This window comes from Scleropages formosus, chromosome 20 (assembly GCF_900964775.1).
Source record: "Scleropages formosus chromosome 20, fSclFor1.1, whole genome shotgun sequence".
NCBI classification, from domain to species: domain Eukaryota; kingdom Metazoa; phylum Chordata; class Actinopteri; order Osteoglossiformes; family Osteoglossidae; genus Scleropages; species Scleropages formosus.
In genome coordinates this window covers 4,461,505-4,478,039 of record NC_041825.1, presented here as the reverse complement: position 1 = coordinate 4,478,039, position 16,535 = coordinate 4,461,505, and the positions used below count along the sequence as shown (strand labels likewise).

Genomic DNA, 16,535 nt, shown 5'->3' with positions numbered 1-16,535 from the left:
AAAGAAATGCAGATCTAAAATATGCCCTTTTCCAATGATGCTAATGTATGACATTAACTGTCTAAAACATTGTGAAACATCTCAGTGCTTAAGACTTTTGCACAGTACTGTGCATGCAAAAATGTGTTTCCTGGTTTTGTGGGATACGTATACACTACGCAGTAGAGTTCATCGCCGATTACCTAAAAAAATTATCGTTAAAATAGTTTTGTGTATTTTCTATTGTAAATGTACAGAATATTTGAGAGGATTTCACACTTCTGCCCTGCTTCAGGCTGTATATTTTTGTTGCTAAAATTATAAATGTAACGTTCCATGTTGAAATATTTTTAAATATTTTTTTAATCACTTTATAGTGTATATTTTATTGTAGGTTTACCTAAATTAATAAAAATGTTGCAGTCACCAATGCAACGCATCTACTGTATTTGTATTGTCAAGGGATTATGTTTCCTCTGAAATTACCCTGCGATCCACAACAATTGGCACTGTTAACTGAAGAGAAAGCTGCTACATTCCCTCGAGAGTTAGGATCTTCTGGCATTACCTGAGAACGGGGGCCTAGCTTATTTTTGTCCCGAAAGTCAGTAGAAATTAGCAGCTGACTAATGAGCATTAATGTGAACATGGCATGCTACAAGTTCTGTTCAGCCATTTAATTTACATTGTATTTAACCAGACTCAAGCAACCCGAACTCTTTGCCAAACCAAATTCACACTCCATTGTCATTTATTGCCTGAGACTTTAATGCAGAAACACAATACATTGCTGATTTTTTTTTTTTAAGGAATGACCATTCAGTTTACGGCCTGCGCCCGTCTCAGAGCGGTGCAGGCAGCGGGGTGGGGCCGCGTACGGCGAGCCCACTCCACCGATACAGACGTTTCGGTTCAGAAGACCACTTCTTTGGACAACATTCAGATCTTCCCAGGGAAGGTGCCCTGCTCTCTCTGCTCATCCCACTGGGTGGTCTGTGGAGACAGGAGCAGCAGCCATTTTTATTAAAAGAAGTAACAGACCTTGACCTCAGAACAACCCAACGTTTGCATTTGTTCAGAAGCTTTTCTCCAAAATGAAATAGCAGAAAAATACAATGAGTCCGTGACAAAATGATTTTCATTTATACATTTATTTAGCAGATGCTTCTCTCCAGTAAACTCTAGTGTTATCAGCCCACACACCTTATTCACCGTGGTGACTTACACTGCTACATACACTACTTACGCTGGGTAACATCCATACATCAGTGGAACACACACTCTCATTCATGCACACTAGGGGTGAATCTGAACAGCATGTCTTTGGAGTGTGGGAGGAAACCAGGGCACCCAGAGGAAACCCACACAGACAGGGGGAGAACACGCAATTTCCACAGATGCTGAGTGGGGATCAAACCTGTGTCCTTTCACACCACCCAGGTGCTGTGAGACAGCAGTGCTACTCATCGTGCCGCCCACACATTTAGACGGTTTTCTCAAACCCAATTATACAGCTGAGCAACTATCAATTCAGGATAAGTACCCTGAGAACATCCTTTGCTTAATGACAAACTACAGGTGTCCTCAAACAGTTGGCAAAAACGATCGAGGAAACTTGCTGCTTAGCCAACAACGCACAGTGGAAAAACAGGAATTTATGGAGCTGTTGGTGAATTACTTACATCAGTTCTCTAAGGACCCTTAAACACGCCTTTCCCAAGAACAGCGTACAGCAATATGCATTTTCGGTCAAAAACTTACCCAAGAGGAAGGGCACAGGGATTTGTAGACCCTCAAGTACCAGTCGCAGGGGGTCACATCCACCCCCTTGGCAGTGAGCGCCTTCTGGCAGCGGTGGTAGTCTATAAATAAACAGCGTCGTCAGTTGAGCTCCGCACAAGGGAGCTAGCGGCGGAGACGGACCGTCCGAATGGCGGCGGTACGTAGTACGAGCGTGGCGTTTGCCACCCCACGTGCACGCAGATGTCGGCTAAACCTCAGCGGGGGCTCCTGCTTCCAGATTGAGGGGGGGACTTAATGCAAAGCGTGACCTGTTTGGAGGTTCTAACGAAAAAGCAACGGAAGTGGTCGTGCGGATTGGGCATTGACGTGGTTAACGCACAGCACAGCGAAAGACCTCGCTTGGTGTCAAGGTGAACCTGGAGCTGTGTGTGTGTGGGGTCTTACCCAGGTAATTCTGCCAGCAGTTCTTGGTCTGGTTCTGGTTGGGGAACCTGGCGTCGAAGGGCGCCGTGCGGTACATCTCCAGCTTCGTCTTGATGTCCTCGGCCATCTTCTGCTCCTGACAGATACACAATACACACGCGAAGAGGAAATATGTCACATGTGCGCGTCTGCAGTATTTTCCTGGTACCGCTGCAGTAAAATGGTGCGAAAGGCGAGGCGGCCCGTGAAGGACAAACTGGTCACGACGCCCCGTTTTAACGCTCGCGAGCCGCAGTAACACGGCGCGTAGAGGCGCTTCGGCTCTTCCGTCCGGCGCGCGCCCACTGAGCACCTTGTTGTTTCGCGGCACAATGCGGACGCGTGACGGCGCAGCTCGCGGCGAAGGAAGGGGGCCGCGCGCGCCCGCCCGCTCTGCGTTTCCTGGCGGTGTGCGAACACACACCCTACGCTACGGTACCCCCCCCCCCGTCACGGCCAATTCAGCCTGAAAAGACAGAGGCTCTCAAAATAATTACACACGGAAGCCCATTTAGAGAAACCAGGAAACCCAGCAGCGCCGGGCGCGTCGTGCGTCTCAGCTCAGGCTCAGGTGAGGTAAATTGCCAAGGACGTATCGAAGGGGCGGGCGGCCATTCATTCCCATTGTTCACGCATTCATTGCCGTCAATATTAATTAATATGTATCTCTGTTTGTGTATTAAAAATGAATGGGAACGACTAAGGGCTGTAATCGTGACCGTACGGTACCTGTTCGGCCGCCGGCTGCTCGTTCGCTCTGCTGTTGGACGGTCGTCTGTGTGACGCTCTCACCCTCGCGCTGGCGCTCGCTCTTGTACACGCGCGCGCGCGCCTCCGGAGGAAGGTGCGGAACCAGGCGCTCCGTGCCGCGCGCGCAGAACGGCATGGCGGAGCGGGGTCAGACTCGCGCGCGTGACGTGGAGCCCTCGCGCCAGCACAGCTGTGTGGGAATGTGAGAGCGAGCGCGCGCCCCCTTTTCACGCTCTTGTCCCCGGTTTGCAGAATGTGCCCTGTGTGTATGTTGTAATGTTACGGTGCCGTTTATTGTTTGATTATTTAAAATCATGCCACGCTAACGAGGTGCGGTGTTACAGTAAGGACCCGGAAGGGGAGTGAGGTGGGCCGTGTCGCGTGAACTCCGGTCAGTGGAACAGACGGTGCTGCAAAGAAACGCGACAGTCTTGTCTTTGGGTCGCAAAATTTTCTATATATAAAAAGTAATACTATTACTTTTAAGTGCTTCGCGAGTAGTGTCCCTCCCGTTTAACTTGATTAATGACGGCAGAAAAATAGAAAACACAACATTAATGAGGCCTTTTACTCCAGTCAGAGTAATATAACCCCGTTTTAACCTTGAGAGAAAACCAGCTCAAGGGCAAATAAGTGCAGATATAAAAATTACCACAGGGGGCGCTGCCACAAATTACATCCTTTAACATAAACCCCAAAGTTTAATAATAATAAATCAAACACTCACAGTACAAGAACATTAATCCAGAACAATCAAACCTAGCCAGGGGAAAATAAATAAATAAATAAAAATATACAAATTACAAAACGCTCCAATAACCAGAGACTTTACAGCAACACTCAATGTTATAATAATGTACAGTCTAAAATGGCCTTACTATAACCCAGTGTTACACCTTGCAATATACGAATTTCTGTACTTAACCACTGCTTCAAAATACGATTTTAATAATATAAGGAAAACCCTAGTACTGCTGATTTTGCTGGAATTATTACAACTATTTTGTACCAGTTTCAGATACGTACTTTTAAAAACGATAAAGAATAGCTGGTGTAATTACGGTAAAGCATGCGCAAATAAATTCGGCACATCTCCCCATAACAAAAGTCATGTTCCCTCTTGCTCATCATTACGGTAACTCATGCGCAAAGAAATTCGGCACTTTTCCCTTCAGAAGGAAACGAATCCACCGCTACCCGGCTGCCTGTCACTACTCGGCACCCCCGCGTGGCTATTAATTGATGAACAGAATTAATGGCCTTTAATCACCCCGCGTGCCTCCCCTCGGGACTTGGATGAACGGCACGTGTACCGATCATTTCCGCGTGGCGCGGACCCCCCCCGGAGTGGTGCTGTACACGTGGGTACGGTACCGTAGGTTGGGAGCCTGTTATGATTATCGCGTTAGATCACAGGACTAAAGGTCACATCTCAGGAGTTGGGACATGTTATGTCTGTTACTAGTTCGAATCCTGCCCTAATGCTCGTGAGTAATTCTTAGGTGGGGTACGATATGAATGTCGGGAAATGGATGAGGCTTAATTTGCTTCGGGCGTCAGCTAATAATATATTCAAAATATACTTACCTGATCGTTTGTTGTAGCCTGGTTGCCGTGGCAACGAGTGACTGGCAGCTTACAGAGCAAAGGTGAGAGTGAGCACGTGCTGCTCAGTTTGCTCGCTGTAAAAGTGACTGGATTTATGGGAGATTAAAATAACGGACATTGCTGTACTGGACTCATTCAAAAGGTAAGTCTTTTGTTGACTTAAAAGTGGACAATTTGGAAATTACTAGAAGTAGCAAAAATGGAGCTGAGTGAAAGTACATGATTTTCATCATTTAAAAACAGACTTGCGTAACAGTGTAAAGTATAACCTGCGAAGAATTAATGTGAAAAGTAGAATTCTTCAAGAAATAGGGAAAATGTACAGTACGCTGCATTTTACTCACTCATTTACCTTCCCCTCGTAGGGCTGTCTCCCCCCTCAGTGCTCAGACAAGCTTGGTTTGACAGCGCACACCCACAAATTTTGTGTAAATCAAGAAATGTGTACCTCCTTTGAGTGCTATCGCTTACGTTTTCCTTACCAAATACCTGATTACTGCCTTTTTTATTAGCAATGTTTAGCATCAGCCTTTCTTCATGATGCCTTACAATGTTGGACAATCACCTTTCCAGTGATTTTCTCATTTATACAGCAGGTTATTTTACTGCATCAGTTCAAGAGCGCTACGGCAGGGGTGGGATTCAAACCAAAAACGTTCCGATGACAAGACGATGCCGCTGGTCCTGATGCTACCGGCTGATCTGCTGAAAATGGTTTGAGCTCCTTCTCCAGTGTAAACCACGTCCTGTTGCACACTCAGATCTAATGTCCTTTTATAATGATGTGAGTTCTCTTGCATTAAACTTTAACATGGCTTATATTGCACTGTTAAATCATTTTATTTATGGCATACAGTTACTCATAACGCTTCCTGTCAAAAACCTTCTAATTCATTGGAGCTGAAACAGGATATAGGTTTAAAGTGTTTCGTTATACGTTGCAGAGTAGCAGTAACTACTGCATAACTTAAAATGACAAAGACAATTCCAGAATTTAGACCTTATATATTCATATTTCCATTGTATCATGGAGTTGAACACGAAGGCTTTGCAAATCAGTAATTCACCAGTGCTGTACAGAAATGGGTAAATCAAATTAGGGGACACCCGTGTCTGTATTCCACACACACACAGTTTGAACCGCTTGTCCCATGGGGGTCGTAGGGAGCCAGAGCCTAACCTGGCAACACAAGGCGTAAGGCCGGAGGGTGAGAAGACACACCCAGGACAGGACACCAGTCTGCCGCAAGGTACCCCAAGTGGGACTTGAACCCCAGACTCACCGGAGACCAGGACCCAGTTCGACCCACCCGACCCCACCCCATTCTTCACAAACCTACATTTTAATTTGTAAAACCTGCCAGTTTTTCTAAGGGGGTGCGGTGGCGCAGTGGTGCAGTGGGTTGGACCGGGTCCTGCTCTCCAGTGGGTCTGGGGTTCGAGTCCTGCTTGGGGTGCCTTGCGATGGACTGGTGTCCTGTCCTGGGTGTGTCCCCTCCCCCTCTGGCCTTATGCCCTGTGTTGCTGGGTAGGCTCTGGTTCCCTGTGACCCTGTATGGGACAAGCAGGTGTGTGTGTGTGTGTGTGTGTGTGTGTGTGTGTGTGTGTGTGTGTGTGTGTGTGTGTGTGTGTGTGTGTCAGTTTTTCTTACTGTGTTTACTTTATTTACAAGGTAGATATGATGAAAAAAGCACACAGCAGTTTATGCATTTATTCAGCTTTTACTGGAGCGGTCCAACTGGGTCCAGAACTGGCAACTTTGGGGTTACAAACCTGTCTCCAGCACCTACACTACCTATTGCCTTTAAGTTTTGCAATGATGGAATATCAGGAAATAATTTTTCTCACTGATTTCCCCAGTAATAAACTCTGCAGATAATTACAATTAAAATATCATTTTAGAAAAATGAAAAAGCTTACATTTTTAAAGCATGACCGCACAGGTCCTTTACATAGCTTTCAATACGTTCCTTCGCTGAACTCGTCTGCTTCCGTCCAACTCGGAGACGATTGATCCTAACGCTGTGAAACAGTCAAATCCTGACCCTACTGTTCCGGAAGTCACTTCAGCATCAGCCTGAGATCCATTGTGATGATATGAAAATTTGACGCTGCCAAAAAGTTAAACCTCTGATGATTCACCTCAACACAACACTGCACTTGAGGTCTTTTGCAGTCGCACATAATGTGAAGGGGAAACAGCCTAATATAGAAATAGGAGTGAGCAGAGTGGCAGCACTGCTCTTTTGCACTGCAGGACACAAGATTATATTTGTAACGACAACCTCAGGAGTGGAACGTATGCAGCGGCTGTAAAGAAAGACCTCCTGATGGGGAGGGAGCGCTAAGCAAGCGTTCCCGGTCCAGCGCTTGCTCAAGTGTCCTTCCTCATGTGCAGTCTGATGAAAGCTTCCTTGATCTCCTGGTCGGTCTCTTCGCTGGCGAGCTCCCCGAGCCGGAGGACACGGCTCTCTGGGATGTCTTCTTTGAGCTGGCGCTTGGTCAGCGTCACCGAGCCCCGGGCGCCCACCCCCACGGGTCCCGTCAGCATTACGTAGGAGGCGTGGCGTCCCATCTCCATCAAAGCCACTAGAAAATTTTCAGGTGTGGAGCACAGAGCACCGGCACGTCATTTACTGCATGAATGAACACATCCACCCTTGTCCATCTCACAAAAACTGTAAACTGGGTAGCACGGTGGCACAGCGAGTAGCACTGCTGTCTCACAGCCCCTGGGTGGTGCGAGAGGACGTGGGTTTGATCCCCACTCAGCATGTGTGGAGTTTGCATGTTCTCCCCATGTCTGTGTGTTCTGGTTTCCTCCCCCAATCCAGGGACATGCTGTTCAGGTTCACCCATAGTGTGTGAGTGACAGGGAGAGAGAGTGTGTGTTCCACTGATGTATGGATGAGTAACCCAGTGTAAGTAGTGTATCTAGCAGTGTAAGTCACTGCGGTGAATAAGGGGTGTGGGCTGATAACACTACATAGAGTTCACTGGAAGTTGCTTTGGAGAAAAGCGTTTGCTAAATACATGTAATATTAATTATATTTGTAATGGAACAGCTGGTAGTGTAGTGGTTAGAACTGCTGCATTTGGACCTAAAGGTCGTGGGTTCCAGTCTTACCTCCAGCTATAGTACCCTTGAGCAAGGTACTTATCCTAAAATTACCTAGCTGTATAAATGGGTAAAAAATTGTAAGTAGCTTAACATTTAGTCACTTTGGGGAAAAAAGCGTCAGCTAAACAAATAAATGTCATTTATAATGATTTACTCTCTTCTCCTCAATCTACCAGTATGTGCTTATTCAGAAAGTGTATTACACAGTTTTTTTACACTGAATGGCACAGAACTGTCTTGTGTTCAGCGAAATTTGACACAGCAATGCGCTCAAAATTTAAATGAGACAAGAGGGAAGGTATTTAAACTTGAGCTTTGCTACGTTTATTCTCCACTCAACTTTTAGAACTGTCGATTAAAAAATATTAAAAGTAGCGCCACCAGTGGGTGTTTTTCCTCAACATGCTGAAATACTGTACAGTGGCAGCGGCGTTTTCTGTAAACGAATCTAGTGACACTGTTCACCTTACACTATTATACTTAAAACTGCGTGTGCAAAACAATGCAATTAAAGTGGCATGAATTTTACACACTTGTAAATCTGTGTGTGCCGCTGGAGGCTTCACAACTTGCACATAATGCTCCTGGGACTTGACCTAATAACCTACATGTTACACTGCCATGTCATTAAAGATAGGTCTGCTGGTGTCCTGTTAACACCCACTTCTGTATCTGAGGAGTCTGAAAAACTGTCTCAGGATTTTCTTCCCATTTACATGTCGTCAATAAGATGCAAAAACTGAATTTAAGGGAAGGCTTTCGGGATTTGAGCCCAAACTCACCTTTAAATGCTATAATGTCGTCTGCGACGGTGCTCTTCTCCAGAAGAACGTTGGAATAATGTGGGTGGAGCATGTAAGAGAACTGCTCTTTCTCCGAATCCTGGTACAAAAACCACGTTATATTATAATGTGGACAAGGACACTCCTGATGTGTAAGTGTTTTATTTATAGCTTATTTCTACTTTATTTTTCCTTTTCAAATGATTGTTGCCTTTGCAGCTTTAACCAGCATTTTTATAATTTCACTCACAAATGTTTGTAATAAAGTCACATCATCACCGTGTCTTTCATTTTGTGTATTATTAGACAATTATTTCCATTAGATCACAACATTAAAGCTTTTTTATGATAGTATATGGATAGGTATTTGTGTTTTAAAAGCTCCATACGATTAAAGTAATTGAGTCAATATTTTCATTTATTCGTATATTTACACACTTTCTCTGAAGTGACATGATGTTAAGTTACCTACAATTATTTAGCCATTTATACAGCTGGGTAATTTTATTGGAGCAATTTAGGGTAAGTACCTTGCCCAAGGGTACTACAGCTGGAAGTGGGATTCGAACCTGCGACCTTTGGGCCCCATGGCAGCAGCTGTAAGCACTACACTACCATCCACCCATATGTAGTTTATATTCACGTTTCTGTGCCGGTGATGTGTCGTAGTGTTGGTGTGAGGAGGACTCACCGAGGAGTTGGTCTGCGACAGCCAGTCCCCCCAGAACACGAACACCGAGTACGATTTGGCAATGCTGACAGCGGTGGGCCGGGGCGTCTCGGGTCGGAACCGTAAGCTCACCTCCCATAGCACTCGACCTGAGGTGCCGTCCAGGATCTTGACCTAAGTTCCCCACACACACACACAGAAGTTATCACTGGAAGTCATGGTCTTATTCAGAAGGGTCATAAAATTCAGCATCTTTACTGCCCACAAGACAGGGCCGATTGCAAACATTCATTTTCCTTTACATGAATGAAACAATGGCATAGCTTATGATGAGTTGTAATAAAACGTAATCTGTTGCGACTTGTTTTTAAATTTGTAACGAATGTGAGTAGACGGTTTTTACACTAGTACAAATACTTCTCTAGAGTTAAATACCTCAATCCCATGATGGTTTAATAGGCAGGAATGTGAGAGTAAATCTGCATAAAGTCATTACTGTGTTTGCTTTCCAAAATGCCTTAATAGCACAGTGTTTTGAATGCAAAACTTAAAATTTTATAACGAAACAATTAAGCGCACTCAACTGACTGTCCTTCAACAACTGTGTGCATCTGTATGTCGCAGTGTGTTGGTGAGAGGCATTTTTGTTCACCGCGGGTTGTTCGTCGCTTTGGAGAAAAGCATCTGCTAAATGAATAAATAAAATTTCCAAAAAAAGAGAAAATTTGATGAGTGACACTATACATGTCAGTGGGAGGAATGAGCCCATAGTTTGTGACTGAAATACCACTACTAGGGTAATAAACACGTTGTCATGTGGTTTGAAGCTAATAAACGTTAAAGAAAAGAAAAAAAACTCCTTCGTCACTCTAGTTGGTGTTGGCCCTATTTTTTCGCTGACCAGCTGGACGTACTTTTTTCGTGCAGTTGCCCATGTCCTCCTCTATGATGACATCGGGGACGCCGTCCTTATTGTAGTGTCCCAACGTGGGCTCGCTGAGGACACAAAGACCCGTAACATAGAGGTCAGCAACCTGGCTCAGCATCTCCTCCCCCTTCACATTTGCTGAGACATCTAGCTTCCAAGAATCCTGGCCCCTGTTGAACCTGCCAGGCCTTCATTGAAGCGCCCCCACTGGGGGGTCGGGGGGGGAGGCACACCCGTACCTCAGGACCCCGGAGGTGTTGACTTTCCAGAGCGGCTGCAGGCGGTCCCCGTGCATGAGCTCCACGGCGCCCTCGCTCACCAGCAGCAGGTGGGGGCTCCTGCTCCCCCTCTCCACAGCGACCACGTGCCGCAGCGAGTCGGACCTTTCCGGAAGCAATGGGTGGTCAGAAGCGCATTGCTCTAATGAACGCCTTTAGATGGCGCCGTGCTGAGAACAGGAAGATGATTCTTATTTCTCTAAGCAGGTAATTAGGAGCTCACCCTCCCAGCGGTGCTACTCACTTATTGCAATTGTTCTGTCGATTTCTTACCCCTGGGGGCAAAGGGGGGTGCTCACTTTGCAGTGAAACACCTGACACTCATCGCTGTCCTCCTCTAACAGATGGATTAATAGGCCATGAAACACTAAACCTGTTATTGCCCAGCAGAGGTCAGATTTGGGATTGGATGAAACCTTGAACAAAAAAGCTTTTCATAAAACTTCCGGAAAAAGGACAACGTCCCGCCTTGACGTTTTTATCCAGCATGTGGAAGAGCGTCGCCCCAACGGCCTGGAGGTTCACATGCAAACTTTAGAGCTGAAATTCATTCATTTAGTTGAATCATTTCACAAAAGTGACTTGCAGTGATTTACCTATTTATACAGGTGGGTAATTTCTACTGTATTCATTCAATTCAGGGTAAGTGTCTGGAGCAGGATTTACAGCACAAGGTGGGATTCAAACCTGGGTCCTTTGAGTATTGGGAAGCACCTCTAACCACGACGCTCCCTGCTGCTCCCAAGTAGTTAAACAGATGCACACAAAATTTCACTGCCTAACTGGGTTGACAACTTGGAAAATTTCTTTGAAAGACTCTTTTTTTCCTATAATCTCCGTTGCACCAGCAAAGTTTGATGCGGAGAGGAAAGCCGCCTTCTTACTTGTAGAGCTGCACCTGGCCAGAGGTGGCGCTGGTCTTCTCCTCCCACATGGGGTCTTTCACCAGTCCAGCCTCACTGCCCTCCAGGGCCTGGGCTGCGATCCTCCACAGGGCTTGGGCGTAGAGCCCGCAGTCTACTGCACAGAGGATCCGCGCAGCCGAGGTTCCAGAACCAAAGAGGTGATAAATAACGTAGTTGATCACTTGCCTCAAGTTGCCCTTTTTTGCATTTTTCTATTTCAAAATATGAAAACCACACTTTCAGTAGTGTTTTATAATTCATTTACATTTATTTATCTGACACTGGATTCATCTGGATCCAAAGGCAGCAGCTCTGATCACTACACTACTAGCTGCCCTTATAATTTATGATTATTAGTCATCCATTTTTGCGTATTATTTCTTAACCACCTTTTATGTTTTTTAATTTGTGAAATTATCATTTTTTTGTGCTCCAGAAAATCCTTCTGAACTTCCTGGGTACTTTTTAAATTATTTTATTTATATTCATTTAACAGGATATTTAATTCAGTTTTATTTAATTAACAGGGTATTAAATTCATAGGATTCAATTTTATTTATTTAGCAGAGAATTAAATTCAGGGTACTGACTTCCCCCCCGGAGATCGATGAAGTGTTTATCTAATCTTATTTTTAGGGTTATTATTGCTGCATGTTGTTTAGAAAGAAAAGACCCATTTCTGAGCTCACTCACCCTTGTGAAAGAGCACGTAGTGAGAGCCCTTTGCTGTGGTGTGCAGTAGGTGTCTGAACACCTCCGCCGAGTCCAGAACCACCTCCGATCCGATCCGATCGCCGCTCCTTCCAGACAGAATCACCAGCTTGGTCTGCTGATGACATCATACATAAGCAAGTATTAATAGTGCATTGTAATAATCATAAAAATACCGTGTATTTAAAGCCCAGGTTGATTCCAATAAAGCCCCATTTCCATGAGCGACAAAACTCTTTCGTTTAGTAACTGCTCTTTCGATGGTTTATGCAGGTTGCCAGGTGGGAAATATAAAACTCATACTGTATATATATATACTGGGTGGTACAGTGGCACAGCGGGCAGCACTGCTGTCTCACAGCACCTGGGTGGTGCGAGAGGACATGGGTTTGATCCCTGCTCAGTCTGTGTGGAGTTTGCATGTTCTCCCTGTGTCTGTGTGGGTTTCCTCCAGGTGCTCTGGTTTCCTCCCACAGTCCAAAGACATGCTCTTCAGGTTCACCCATAGTGTGTGAGTGTCACAGAGAGAGTGTGTGTGTGTTGCACTGATGCATGGATGAGTGACCCACTGTAAGTAGTGTATCTAGCAGTGTAAGTCACCGCGGTGAATAAGGTGTGTGGGCTGCACTATATAGAGCTCATTGGAAGCCACTTTGGAGAAGTGTCTGCCAAATAAATAAATGTATATATATATAATATATATATATATATATATTTTAACTGGTTAGGTCAAGAGGTTACAGGTTCAAATCCAATATCCTGCTATAGTACCCTAAAGCCAGGTGCTTTTTCCTGAAATGCTCTAGTAAATTTACCCTGCTGTATAAAGAAGTAAGTCGCTCTGAACGGCCTCATCAGTATGAATAAATGTGTCAAGGTTTTATTTTTTTTAGCTTTAACTTTATTTAAAGTGACTTTATGACTATATATTTTTTATTTATGACCTTTTTGGAAATGAACATGGTGAAAAATGCACATTGCAATTCTGTGGTAAGAATTACCGTGAAAAGACTGTGGTAAATCGAGCAAAGATGGGCTGTATGCAGTGTGTCCTCGGATCTGAAAATTCTGCATCTGGTGCTCTCAGAAGTAACTCGGTTTTACCTGAACCGGGCTTTGCCCAATTAGGACCAGGTCATTCACTCCATCCCCATTCAGGTCCGGAATTTTCAGAGCCGGCGGCCTGCTGTTCAGGTCGGGCGGCTGAGGCTGTTCCCATATGACCTCTCCTTCAAAACACAGACGAGAGACCGTATGGTCATCTCTGTATTCTGCTCCGGTTGATTTGTGGTCCGTAACATCTGAGGGACCACATTTGACTTTGATTTTAAAATAATTACAGTTTGTGAAAACCCAAAGTGTGATGACCAAAGTGGACCGTGATTAGTGCTCTCTACCGCTCCCTAGGGAGAGAGGGAACGAGAAAGACCAAAGTTCCTTTACCGCTGTGCTGCTGGATTGCGGTAATGCGGTCGGCGTGGGATAGCAGGCAGCCTGTGTTCGAGTCCCCAAACGTGGGCAGACCGCACTGCGCCCAGTGGAGCTCCGGGGCCAGGGGACGCTCCCACAGGGAGTCTCCGTTCGTCCCGGTCAAGGCCGACACAAACACACATGGGGTTCCCAAACCTGCGGGGCAGAGCGACCCTTACGGTCATCGCGGTCATTTCCACGCAGGCAACCTTTGCGGTTCTTTAACTGCATCTTTGTGGTATTTCTCAAAAAGGATTGTTGCACCATTAGTCTGCAATACAAACAAAGAAAGGGCCGATGAACGCGCACATCTTCCATACTTGCGTTGACGCATGAAGTGTTGAGACGGCCCTCAGCCCCCTTGAGGACAAAAAGCACGTCCAGGACGCCGTCTCCGTTGGCGTCTCCCAGAGCCAGGAACTCGTACGTTGCTTTTCGGGGAAACAGAACAGCACAGTTATTTTAGGTGCTTTTAAGCGGCTAAGGAATGGAAGCTACAGCCCAGTGTAACTAAAGGGCTGTATACAAATGAGAAATAATGATAAATACATTTAAATAGAAAACTGACGAGGATGTGTGTTCGTACCTTGTTTTAGAAAAATGGGTTTGTGAAGCTAAGAGCATTTCCTGATCTGTTTTTTTTTTTTTTGTATATATTTTTTAAATGATTGGAGGGTTTAAGCTCTGTTATTAAGCCTTAGAAGTTCGACTTCTGAACAGTTAGAGTTACAAACAGACCTCCAGGCCCAGCTGTGTTCGTAAATTGAGGTACAAGGGTACATGACAGTTCTTAACCGATTCTATTAACAGTGAAAAGAATTTATGATGTGACCTGACTCTTGAAATTAAAACCCCCTACAAAAACTTTAATATTAGTACAAATATTTAATATTTCTAAAAGTTTGAATGTTTTTATTCCTGTTTACATTACAGAAAAAGACACTAAACCAAGAGTTAAGGAAGGGCATGTCTGTATTTTGTTTTTTCAGGCATTTTAAACTAGTTATCATTTCCGTCAAGCTCAAAATTGATAAACGTGTCATAACAGTTGTACAGCTTTTTTCTTTTCTTCATTATTACAGCTATCATGGAAACTTTTACATAACCCACCCAGTGAGTAAACTGAGATACATCTCAAGTACATTTACAATTATTAATTAACTGTATGCAGAATAAAGTAGCCAGATGCTGGGAATGTTGCACATTTACTGGATTATTTGGTCAGCAATCTGCATTAAATAAGTTTTTTTTTATTTTCAGGAGTTGCAAAGTGGAAAAAACAGAAAAAATAAATATTTTTTGAAAAAAAACAATTATCTCTTCCTTTTTCATGAATTTCAAAGTAGATAGATAGATAGACTATTTGCAAATAAGAAATATTGTTTTATAATAATTATTATTATTACCGCATATAGCTATTAAAAAACAACTGCTCAAAGCACCGTACAGAAAGATATGTAAAGTACGATAATAAAACAACAAAAATTAATGTATAATAAAGACAAGCATAATGCTTTACAACAAAGGGAACTGGGAGCTCAGATGTGTGGATTCACACCCACAGGCTGCACAGCTGACCGCTACATGGGTTAAAGAAGAGCTCGTTTGACGCTCACCTGCCTCCTGGAAGGTTCGGTTCCACGAGCGCAGGGAGAGGTCTGGGGCAGGACAGGGCACCATGAAGGAGAAAGAAAATATGACTGCGAGGCACAGGAGAAGGGAGAGGAAGAAGGCGCCGGTGCGCCACCGGGACATGGGAATGAAGCGGTCCCTGCGCCAGTAGCCCTCCTTTGTTTTAACCAGGGCCCTCGCCGCTCCCGGTCCGACCGGTCCCCTGTCCGCGCCCTCGTCCAGGGGCCGCATCTGCACGACGCTGTCGGTGGGGTCCAGCATCTCATCGACTATCCAAATCCCCCAGGAGCTGCAGATGGATCAAACACCAGAAGGAATTGTCAAGATCATATCTGTAACATTCTTGATATTGTCACAAAAAAATATAGAAACTAAATATTGCTGTTCTTATTTCCCTGCAGAGCATGGATTCCTATAAAGAAGAATCTAGAAGCTCTCATGGTTATTTTTTTACACACTTACGCAGTCCTATTATTATAAAGTGCTGCTTGACAGTATGTGAACCCTATAGGGATGGTAATTATTCCTGTGTAAAATATTAAAATAAACGTATAAAATCTAAAAGTTGATTATTAAACTTATAAAATGAAAAATGACTATGATTTACACCCTTGATTCTACTTACCTACTTGGTTTAACCAATGACACCTGGGCTTCACTTATTTTTGCACCTTTACACTACTTGTGTGTTTACGCACCTATTACGTCACATGAGAAACACTGATCCGCATTAAAAACCCATTTCGTGGTAAAACCAAGGGTAAAACAAGGGCTTCACACACTTTCCAGCAGCACTGCACATCTACTGTCGCTGAAAGAAATAAGACTTGAATAAATACTAAACTCAAGTTTTAAACGACAGACAGTCGACACCATAAATAACATACCTTCTTCATACTTTGTGTATATTTGTATGAGTGTTGATTTCCTCACATGCTGGTCTCCTTATTGTTCAAGTCCATATGGAAACAAATTTAAGAGGAGGTTCTGACACGGCCCGTGTGACTCGGCTCCCTGCGTGACGGCGGCCCGACCCCAGTGCTCCCACACCCACCCCGCTCTCAGACTTACGCTACAGGGGATCAGGGGCTATCAAAACAGAGTTTGCTGGAACAACATGATTATGCAGCATCAACGGCCACCTGGCACTTGTCGCGTCGCTCGTTTCCAGACCATTACGACGTACGGTCTGGAGGGTTCGCCGCGCCTCGGTCTTTTCATGCTCTCACACAAACAGCTACCAGCACCTGCAAAGCCAGCCGTTTTCGCACCAGCGACCCCAGCCTGACGGGCAGGAGGGGCTGCGGGGGATGGCAGGCCGACCTTGCTTGGCATTAGCGTTCATAGCTCTAAACAGTTGACAAAACAGGGTGTACAATAGTTATACCCCATAAACAATCTGACAAAATAAAAATTTTTCATACGTTAATTAAGGTCATCTACCTGTGGACTCAAGCTGCAGACAGCAGTGTAACGACTGTTCGTGACTGTACTGT

At 44.7% G+C, this 16,535-nt stretch overlaps 2 protein-coding genes across 2 annotated transcripts; both read right to left on the bottom strand.

Annotated features, from left to right (window-relative positions):
* Positions 1-712: 712 nt before the first annotated feature.
* On the bottom strand, positions 713-3,672 carry cox6b1 (cytochrome c oxidase subunit 6B1). Its single transcript, XM_018734895.2, has 4 exons — positions 2,914-3,672; positions 2,167-2,281; positions 1,741-1,841; positions 713-972 (listed from the first exon to the last, which is right to left on the bottom strand). Exons 2-4 carry the CDS (start codon positions 2,270-2,272, stop codon positions 919-921), a joined length of 261 nt encoding a protein of 86 aa, XP_018590411.1. The 5' UTR covers positions 2,273-2,281; positions 2,914-3,672; the 3' UTR covers positions 713-918.
* Positions 3,673-6,818: 3,146 nt separating this feature from the next.
* fam234a (family with sequence similarity 234 member A) lies at positions 6,819-15,300 on the bottom strand. The gene is made up of 11 exons (XM_018734923.2): positions 15,024-15,300; positions 13,728-13,838; positions 13,381-13,563; positions 13,042-13,166; positions 11,920-12,052; positions 11,206-11,341; positions 10,283-10,426; positions 10,030-10,111; positions 9,137-9,289; positions 8,446-8,545; positions 6,819-7,131 (listed from the first exon to the last, which is right to left on the bottom strand). The coding sequence occupies exons 1-11, from the start codon at positions 15,298-15,300 to the stop codon at positions 6,917-6,919; spliced, it is 1,659 nt and encodes a 552-aa protein (XP_018590439.2). The 3' UTR covers positions 6,819-6,916.
* Positions 15,301-16,535: the final 1,235 nt, after the last annotated feature.

Excerpts from the sequence above, each read along its gene's own strand:
- fam234a (XM_018734923.2), bottom strand. The coding sequence starts at position 15,300 with ATGCTGGACCCCACCGACAGCGTCGTGCAGATGCGGCCCCTGGACGAG. Across the intron at positions 11,342-11,919 it reads CTACGTGCTCTTTCACAAGG|TAGACTGCGGGCTCTACGCC; the intron begins GTGAGTGAGCTC and ends TCCTCTGTGCAG. Across the intron at positions 8,546-9,136 it reads TGTCGCAGACCAACTCCTCG|GATTCGGAGAAAGAGCAGTT; the intron begins GTGAGTCCTCCT and ends TTTTTGTACCAG.
- cox6b1 (XM_018734895.2), bottom strand. The coding sequence starts at position 2,272 with ATGGCCGAGGACATCAAGACGAAGCTGGAGATGTACCGCACGGCGCCC. Across the intron at positions 1,842-2,166 it reads CTGCTGGCAGAATTACCTGG|ACTACCACCGCTGCCAGAAG; the intron begins GTAAGACCCCAC and ends GTTTATTTATAG. Across the intron at positions 973-1,740 it reads CCCTGTGCCCTTCCTCTTGG|ACCACCCAGTGGGATGAGCA; the intron begins GTAAGTTTTTGA and ends CTGTCTCCACAG.